The sequence below is a fragment of the Papaver somniferum genome, chromosome 7 (assembly GCF_003573695.1).
Source record: "Papaver somniferum cultivar HN1 chromosome 7, ASM357369v1, whole genome shotgun sequence".
In the NCBI taxonomy this organism is placed as follows: Eukaryota; Viridiplantae; Streptophyta; class Magnoliopsida; order Ranunculales; family Papaveraceae; genus Papaver; species Papaver somniferum.
In genome coordinates this window covers 18,134,256-18,143,600 of record NC_039364.1, presented here as the reverse complement: position 1 = coordinate 18,143,600, position 9,345 = coordinate 18,134,256, and the positions used below count along the sequence as shown (strand labels likewise).

At 38.1% G+C, this 9,345-nt stretch overlaps 1 protein-coding gene across 1 annotated transcript; it reads right to left on the bottom strand.

The window, feature by feature from the left end:
* Positions 1-2,597: 2,597 nt before the first annotated feature.
* Positions 2,598-5,066, bottom strand: LOC113296516 (glutamate decarboxylase-like). Its single transcript, XM_026544820.1, has 5 exons — positions 4,916-5,066; positions 4,527-4,731; positions 3,846-4,261; positions 3,461-3,767; positions 2,598-3,341 (listed from the first exon to the last, which is right to left on the bottom strand). The coding sequence occupies exons 1-5, from the start codon at positions 4,999-5,001 to the stop codon at positions 2,844-2,846; spliced, it is 1,512 nt and encodes a 503-aa protein (XP_026400605.1). The 5' UTR covers positions 5,002-5,066; the 3' UTR covers positions 2,598-2,843.
* Between the last annotated feature and the right edge of the window lie 4,279 nt (positions 5,067-9,345).

Sequence of the window (9,345 nt, the reverse complement as noted above, 5' to 3'; positions counted from 1 at the left end):
ATATCTTTAAAATCAGCACTAGAATTGACTGATTTCCGAGAACTCTCCGTAGACTGAGATTTGTCTAAACCCTTCATCAAATATTCTCTCCTTTCTTTAGATCTCTCGGTAAACATAGAAATAAAATACAAAAACACAGCGAAAGCAAAAACTCTACTAATCAATAAATCTCGGCCCCAAGAGGAAGGATCAAAGATCCGTCCTTAGACGGCGAAGAAGTTCAATTAGCACACTCACATGATTCAAATCCTAGAATTGAAACGATTGTGAGGCTGAGTTTTGCAGAGGGAATGGCCATGAGAGAGAAAAAATATTGTCCTTTTGAGAGTCACTAATCTATTCTTTATTTTTTTGAAGATTTTGTGGACGCTCTTATACTGATTTTGGCAACGTGAATTTCGTTGAACTTATAAAATTCACGTGAGAATCAACTAGAAACTACTGTAGGTTTTTTTTTTTTTGAGAATGATAGTTTCGCTGAGCGAAACATTTTCATAAAGTATCATCTCTTTGGGGTTCCAGCATATTCTCAACCGATTGTTGGAGACTTCATTGGTAAATTCGATCACTTTTAAGTGGTAACCTCCGATAAGCATTTCTAACTTTTTCTAATGCACGTGGACGGCGAACACCCGACAACTTCTCATGCTGCAGCTGCTGTTTTGGTAAATTCCTTGCGCATTTTGTCTTTTGTGAATATGTTTATGACTTCATGTAAAGATGGAGTCATCTGTATATTTGGCTGGGTATCCGTTTAAACTTTTGATGATGGTAGCTTGTGTGTCCTCCTTTAAAATTTTACTGAGAGGATATTCGTATAATTTTTGTATATATATGAATATTGGAGATGATTGCATTCAATGAACATTGTGATGTGATTAACTAAAATATAACCCAACTGATAATTGGGTTTATATTTTAGTTCAGTGTGCCAAATCTATGGACTAGTGATTGCAAAAAGTATAGGCTTTACATTAGCTTAACGGTAGTGTTGCATGAATCCTCATTGTAACATGTGAAAGGACACCGCATCACTAATTTCCACATAATGAACTTAAAATATAATATGGAAAGGCCGTTCCACTCATCGCCAATTGTTTTTGAGTTGGATGCCCGCAGACTTCCAATTAGTTTTGAGTTCGATGCCCGTAACCTTTATCATGGTATCAGAACTAAGTCCCACACCCAGACCTGTGCATGCCGGGTGTAGGCCGAATTACTGGCCGAAGTGTTTAACCGATTTTGTCAGTTGTACACCCGGGGTGTAGGCCAGTGCTGATAATGGCCGAGGTGTTACCCCCTGATTTAGTCACTAACCTGTGTACACCTGTTACCAATGGACTGGTAACTCGTACGTAGGTCCACGTGTGAGGCCCAGTGATTGGCCTTACACGTGAGGGGGCGTGTGAAAGGAAAAATAGTCCCACATTGATATAATCCACTTAATGAACTTAAAATATAATATGGAAGGACCGCTCCACTCACTGCCAATTGATTTTGAGTTGGATGCCCGCAGACTTTAACATAAAACCACCGCTAGAGACATGAGTCATAAGAATCATTCTGTCTAACATCACCCTTATGCTACTTTGTTCTTTACTAAAATCTCATTCACAAAAATAAGAATAGAAACCAAGGAGGCTGTTGGACATTTTTGAAGAGAGAGTTTTCCTTTAAAATTATATCGTCTCTAAGGTAATAATTTTTTCTCAAGAAGCTTGGTTTAAAGGGATCTTTTTATAATGTCGTATGGAAGATACATTTCTAGCAAAATGAACACTACTGACCTATTGACGAAATCTGCAGTCTTCCTACGTGCAACTGATCTGTATTTTATTTTGTGTTTTCTGTTGAATCCTAGTTGCTAACAAAAAAATTGTATACTGCTCTTAACTGTAGAACGTCTTGAAGGGGAGGGAGGTGCAACTGATCCTGCAGTCCGGAGCCAAATTCAAACTGAATCAGTACAAGTAGGGCGGCCTGTTTATCAAAATGATTGTTGGGGCCTGGACGAGTGGTCGTCATCCTTGGTGCTCGTCTCTGCCTTCTATGAAATCAACTCCCAGTGAACGATAAAGGATGTCATAGGATATAGGCTTCTTCAATTGGTGTTATTCCGTTAAAAGATAGGAATGACGCACTAACACCAGTGGAAGAGGCCGAAAGAAGAGCAGATCGAGGCTGCTTAGATTATCATCATTATTCACGAAAACCTTGAAACTCATCGCATCCACTGATTTGTTGATACTCAAGAGTTTCGGAGTATCGTCTTGGAGTGGTTCGATCGCGCAGTGGTGGATGAGAGAGATTCCAGACATTCCATTTATACCATGGGGTAAATTTAAGCTTATTACCCTGTCGCGCAGTTCGCGCAGTGGTTGTACAAGTCTAATGCAGTAAGCAGAATTAAGTGTGGTGATTAATAAGTTAGACATTCTTAAGTCTAGATTTGTTTATGCAATGTCATTATTCTTCAGAGGTTTCAGAAAATATTGAGCCACTGGCAGGGGATATACCTTGGGAAACGCGGTAGGCAAATCAAATGAGATTTCTAGATCCCTAAGCAGAAATTATTTATTTATTTGTGCAAATAACTATTAGGATCAAAGTTATTTCAAAATATATTTGGCATATATTGAATATCATATTACAATGAAAATCAATACTGGAAATTAAAATAATATACTACGTCTCAAAATGGATCATCATGAACTCTCTCCAAACTTTTGCTATGCAAAACAGTAAACTACTGAGTCCCGACTGACAAACAATTATGATCAATCCTCAAAATAAACTTACTGAACTAGAAAATAAAGCCTAAATATTCATCAGTTAATCTCCAATCAACATATTCCCTTAGTCTTAGTAGACAACACCATCTTTTTCAATTTATTAATAACCTCTGTCTGAGTTTCCACTTCTGTTTTCTTCACCAAAGTTTTCCCATTTTCTTGAACTTGTTTCTCATAATTATCAGAAATCTGCTTATTTATCTTCACAATAAGTTTTGCGGACGTGTTGTCGAGTTCTTGCAGAACTTTTATTATGTCCAAAACAAGCCGTTCTGCTAGAGTACGCGAAAAATCTTCTCTTATAACTACACGTAAGACTGTAATGTGTTGCGCATCAGGTGGCATGGTATAAGCAGGAACAATCCACCCAAAACGTCGTAGCATATCCGAAATGTCAAACTCAGTGTAATTGGTATGGTCTTTTAGAGAGAATGCTACTAATGGCACACCAATGTCCTTCGATACAATGTTGAATCGGTCAATCTTCTCGATACCTGTTTTAAGTACGATTGCATTTTCGCTACAATTTTCCATGATGTTTCGATAACCCTAGAGCAAAAAAAAAAAAAAAAAGTGTATCGCGGTTAAGAACTTGGCTATAAAAAGTATGTCATATGTGATGATTTTTTCTAATCCGGATACAAAATTTGAGTAATATGTAGCCTTACCTCGACACCCAAGCGGATAAGTTGATAGTACTGAGCGATAACTTGACTGGAACCTTTGGAGAAGTTGAGGGTGAAGGTGGGTTGATCAGCACCCAAGTAGTTGATATGAAAAATGAGTTCTTCTGGCAAGTCCTCTTTAGTCCTCCAGATCGCCCACCCAATCCCAGCATATACAAGGCCATATTTATGACCACTAACGTTTATGCTTTTCACCAAAGGCAAGCGGAAATCCCATTCCAATTCTGGGTAAATAAATGGAGCAATAAATCCGCCACTAGCGGCGTCAACGTGAATTGGGGTATCCCATCTGCAAATGAACCAAAATATTAACCACGATGGGTCTAGACCCAGGAAATAGTAATAATAAAAAACAAACAAAACGTACCCAGTGATCTTGTTCTTCTCAAGCAGGAGATCATTCAAGAGCTTAACGTCTTCGAATTCTCCATTCAAGGTTGAACCAAGGATAGCAGCTACACAGATGGTATTCTCATCCACCATTTCAACAGCCTTTTCCGGATCCATTACATAATAACCCTCACTCAGTTTTACTTCTTTAAGCTCCACCTCGAAGTACCTTGCAAACTTCTCCCAGCAGACCTGAACGTTGGCACCAGTGACAATGTTGGGATTGTCGCAGGATTTACCTTGAGCTTTCATCTTGTTTTGCCATCTCCTCTTGAATGCTAGTCCAGCTAGCATTATCGCCTCTGAAGATCCAACTGTCCCGACTCCTACCGCAGCTTCAGAGTCTCCCAGTGGTGCATTAAAGAGATGGGCAATCATATTCACACAGCGGTTCTATATAGAAACCCAAATCGACCAATTAGCAGTTCTGCTTCTTTAACATCTATGTTGTAAAAGGCACCATAGGCGCTCTATGGTGCGACGCCTAGGAAAAAAGGCGCCAAAGTGTGGCCAACTTTGTGGTTTTTTAAATTTCCTCGGGCGCTAGGCTTGGCGCCTCGGATCGCGCCTAATACAACATAGACTGACATTGACATCCGAAATGGAAAATATATTAAGATTACTGCTGGTACATATAAAATTAAGACTATATAATTACCTGAAGCTCAGTTGTAACAGGATATTCATCCATGTCGACATAATTCTTATTAACAGAATCCATAATAAGCTTATTACATTCAGGTTCCATCCAAGTTGTTACAAAGGAAGCAAGATTCAATCTAGGATTTCCATCCAACATCAGCTCATCGTTAATGATCTGATATGCAGCTTCCTTTGGTATTGAGTCTTCTGACATCTTAAACCTGATCACAATCAACACAAACTTAGCTAAGCCCATGCGTAAACAAACTGTTGAAACACTGCCAGCCTAAGCTGCCGCGTAGCAACTGTCTCAAAAATAAATTTATTTATCTAAAAGAAATTCAAAACAAACATACACAAAAACATATATATTAATAAACTGAAAGAGAAGGGAACTAAATTAACCTGGGAAGAGAAGTTCGAACATATCGAGAAGCGAAAGTCGAGTGGATTGAAACATCAGAATCCGAAGCAGTCTTTGACAAAACCATTTTTAATTCTAAAAACGAAGGATATAGTAGTGATGAAGAGTAAAGATATCGCAAAGATGACGAACAAGCAGAAGAGGAATGAATTGGTTTGTGGTAGCAAGCTAACTATTTATATAGATTAATGTCTTTGACTGAGAAGGTGAGAAATAGGCAGAGTAGGACTGGTTTCTACACATACTTCCTCCGTCAACTTTTGTAAGCGGAATTTTCATATATTTTAGGTTAAAAAAATTACTTAGGTAATAGACTAATTTACCCTTAACCTTTTTTATTTTATTCATTACATTCCCAATTTACCCTGAACCTTTTTTATTTTATTCATAACTCGTTGTTTTGTATTTTGATGATTCGATACATTTATTTTCGTTCGTAGAACCTTCTCTTGTTTAGCTTTCTTAAGTACAGATTGTCAAAGACTGGTAATAGACTAATAATAGTAAAAGAAGAAATATTCGATCAATAGAAGCAAGTTGTAGAAATCAACGCGCACCCATAGTTTCAAATTTGGGGGATCAATAATAACCACCGACCAACCTTTCCCTACTCATAAAAAGAAAGATCAACTGTAGTTATTTGAATTCGATCGAAAGTCTTGTTTTGTATCAAAAACAAAAGAGAAGTTGTGTCAAAAACAAAAGAGAAAAAATAGCGAAGTCGTGGGTTGAAATCAAACGTACATGAATAAAGAATATTTTGGTTTTTTTTTTTTTTTTTTTCTTTTTTTTTTTTGAAGCATGTATTTTATTGATAGAAGATTAGGTTACAATTGGACGTGGGTATGTGGTACTCACAGAGTCATGGAAAATAACTTGACTAATATAAATCGGAATTGCGTGGTCCCAAATTTTGGTTGAAAGATTTCCCATTTGACTTCCGCCAGCCGCATGATTGGCCAAGCCATCCGCTGCTTGATTTCCTTCTCTGTAGTTGTGTTGGATAGCGGCTTGTGGAATCTGTCGAATTCTAATCTTTATTTCTTCGATCCAATCATCCTTGAGATATGCCAAGGAGGATCAGTAGAGGATGTGACGAAGAGCATAAGGTTTCTAAGTCTGTCTCAAAGAGAAATTTTGGCCATTAACCTTTTGTTGTTGTTCTTGATGCCAATAGTAGAGTCCAAGTTTCTGCAGTTAAGGCACTTGTAATTCCCAGAGGTTGGGCTAAAGCCGTAATTGTTCGCGCTTCAGAGTCTCTGCAAATAAAACCGGCACCTGCGAATCCTGGATGCCCCTGGCTGCCCCATCTGTGTTAATCTTAATCCAATCCAAGTTTAGTGTGGATCATCCTACCGAAATTGTCGAAATCCTTTTGGCATTTCTTGAGTGGTGGAGAACCGGTGAATTTCCGGGTAATACTGGAGTTAAGGATTGTATTGCCACGAAATATTCTTGTTGTTGTTTTTTTCGCACAAGCCAGTATTTCTTTTGATGTTGTCTGTTTTTGGCGGTATATTAGTTCATTCCTGGCCAGCCATAAGGTCCATAATAAAAAAGCAAACAGAAGAGATGACAGATATTGGTGTTGACTGTTGTAGAATTTGTGAAATGGTTGTTTGCGGCGTTAAATGACATGTGGTGTTGTAGTTGGAGTTTTGTAAGGTTGATAGTTGAGTGAATAAGGTGTTCCAAGCTGCAGCTGTCGTTGGGCAGTGGATTAGCAAGTGAGTCGATGATTCCTGATTAGCGTTGCATCTGGGGCAAATGTCGGAATCGGTCACATGGATGTGATGTAGGAGAGATAATGTTGGTAGACCCTCATTGATTGCTTTCCAAAAGAAAAGATGAATTTTTGGTGGACACAGTAATGTCCACTAGAATTTTGTAGGTGGGAGTGGGTTTTGAGTAGGTTGACCTTGGATTAGACATTTTATCCTGATGAAGTAGTGTATTTTCCATATTTTGAATGTGCCAGATTATTTTGTCTTGGGGGCTATGTTGGGGTAGGTGTATGTTTATTATTTTCTGAGCTGTATGATTGGGTAGGGTGCTTAATTTTTCCTGGTTCCAGCTATGAGAGATCGGATCAATGATATCAGCCACTTTTCGGATAGGAGAACATTGAGATGGGTCTAGGTTTGTGGAGTGTGGGATCCAGTTGGCTTCTATTGGTGTTGATAACCCATTTCCAATACAGTGAATAATCAATTGTTGCATGGTAGGACGAGCGATGCTAATTGTCTCCATTGAGCGCTGGAGGAAGACGGTATGGTATCAATGCCCTGTAGAATCGGTTGCTGGTTGAGATATTTTTAACTGCATAGACTTCCACAAATGGATTTAGGATATTCATGTAAATTCCAGATTCTTTTCATAAGAAGTGCCTTATTATGATCACTGTTTTTGCTTATGCCGATCCCTCCTTCAAATATTGTTTTTGTTACCTTATTCCAACCAATATGATGAAGCTTTTTAACTGACTAATCATGTTCCCAGAAAAAATTCCTCGTGATACAATCTATTTGTTTGTGGACATTGATTGGTATACTTTGTGTTTGCATGAGGTGGTCTGAAGTGGGGGTTAGGGAGGTTTTAATGAGGACAATTCTTCCAGCTGGACTCAGATATTTTGTCATCCATCCTTTAGCTTTTCGAGCTAATCTCTGGAGGAGCGGTGCAAAGGTGTGATTACATGCTCTTCCTTGTTTGAATTGGAATCCAAGATAAATTTGTGGTTTTGATGTGGACGACATATCGAAAAATTATTGCAGATATCTTTTTTCAGCCGGATCTAATCTTGGGTGATGAATAATTAATGATTTGGAAGTATTAATTACCCGGCCTGTCGAAGTGCCGTAAGAGTGTAGCAGGTTTTTAGGTGGAGATTACTCTGAGCAGAAGCTTTATATGTGATTAGAATATCAACAACATACATTAAATGAATAATGGGTGATGATTTTCTTGAAATGTTGAGTTCTCTAACCAATTTTTGATTTTGAAGGTTTTCCAGATTGGTAGACAGGATTTATGCAGAAATTATGAATATATAGGAAGATAGTGGATCTCCTTGTCTAATACCTCTAGTTGGGCTGATATATCCATGAGGTGTGTCATTTATGTTGATTGAGTATGTAACAGTTGTGATACATAGCATAATGTAATCTACAAAAATTGTTGGAAATCCAAGTTTGGTGAAAGCAGCTAGCTTTGATGAATCCCTAATCTAGGCTGTCATAGGCTTTCTGGATATCCAACTTTAGAGTTATTTTCGGGTCTTTGGTGAGGCTTGAAGTTTTTATATGGTGAAATACCTCTGAAGAAATTGCTACGTTATCATGGATTGATCTTTGTGGTATAAAGGAACTTTGAAAAGGGCTTATCAGAAAAGGGAGTAGCGGTCTAATTCGATTAACTAGAATTTTTGCAATGATTTTATAAGTGACGTTACAGAGTCCCATGGGTTTGAATTGAGAAGGATTTGATGGGTGGTCCACTTTAGGTATTACTGTAAGGTTTGTTTGATTCATTAGTGGATGTATATCGAGATCATTGAAAAAACTACGAACCATGGCAATCAATTGAGGAAGAGTTGTTTCCCAATTTTTTTTGAAAAAGTTACTTGTATAACCATCTGGACAAGGAGCACTCTCAGAGTTTATGGAGAATAAAGCTTCTTTGATTTCTGCTGCAGTTACCTCTTTAGTAAGAAAGTCCATTTGTCTGGGATTTAATCTGGGATTGATATCTTTGAAAATTTCTTCATCTATGATTGTAGGTTGAGCCGTATATTGTTGGGAGAAATGATCAAGAATGAGTTGAACCACATCTTCCTTCTTATTGACCCAGTTGTTCTGTGGGTCTTGAAGTTTTTGTATATTGTTGCATGCTCGGTGGATGGTTGCTTTAGTGTGGAAGAAGGTTGTGTTGAGATCACCTGATTGTAGCCATTGGATTTTGGATCTTTGTTGCCAGTATGTTGCGTGATATTATAGAAATTATGTGTGATCTCTTCTTAGTTGTTGTTCCTGACCCAACCAGAATTATATGTCGTTACCCGATTGGGTAGAACATTGGTGTTGGGCCTGTTTTATCTTCGTCGTCGATTTTTTGATCATAGTTGGAAGATGGCCAAAAGTTTCCTTATTCCATTCCACGAGGATTTGTCCTGTTGTTATGAGCTTTAATTGAAAGTCTAGGGTAGGTTCCAACTTGTTGTTGTATCCAAGCCAAATCAACCACCTGTTTGAGTTACGGATGCGAGAGCCATAAATGTTCAAATTTGTAAGTTTTTGTTCCTTGCCAGTCTATTGCTTTTCTTGTAATAGATTGGAGCATGGTCAGATGCTATTCTTGGAAGATGAGTAACTTCCGCATGTGGATTTACATTACGCCAATGTTGGATTGCCAT

Bases quoted from the DNA above. Each gene is read 5' to 3' on its own strand.
- LOC113296516 (XM_026544820.1), bottom strand. From the start codon at position 5,001: ATGGTTTTGTCAAAGACTGCTTCGGATTCTGATGTTTCAATCCACTCG. The intron at 4,732-4,915 runs GTTAATTTAGTT...GATTGTGATCAG, and splicing joins GTTCGAACTTCTCTTCCCAG to GTTTAAGATGTCAGAAGACT. The intron at 4,262-4,526 runs GTAATTATATAG...GTTTCTATATAG, and splicing joins CTGTTACAACTGAGCTTCAG to AACCGCTGTGTGAATATGAT.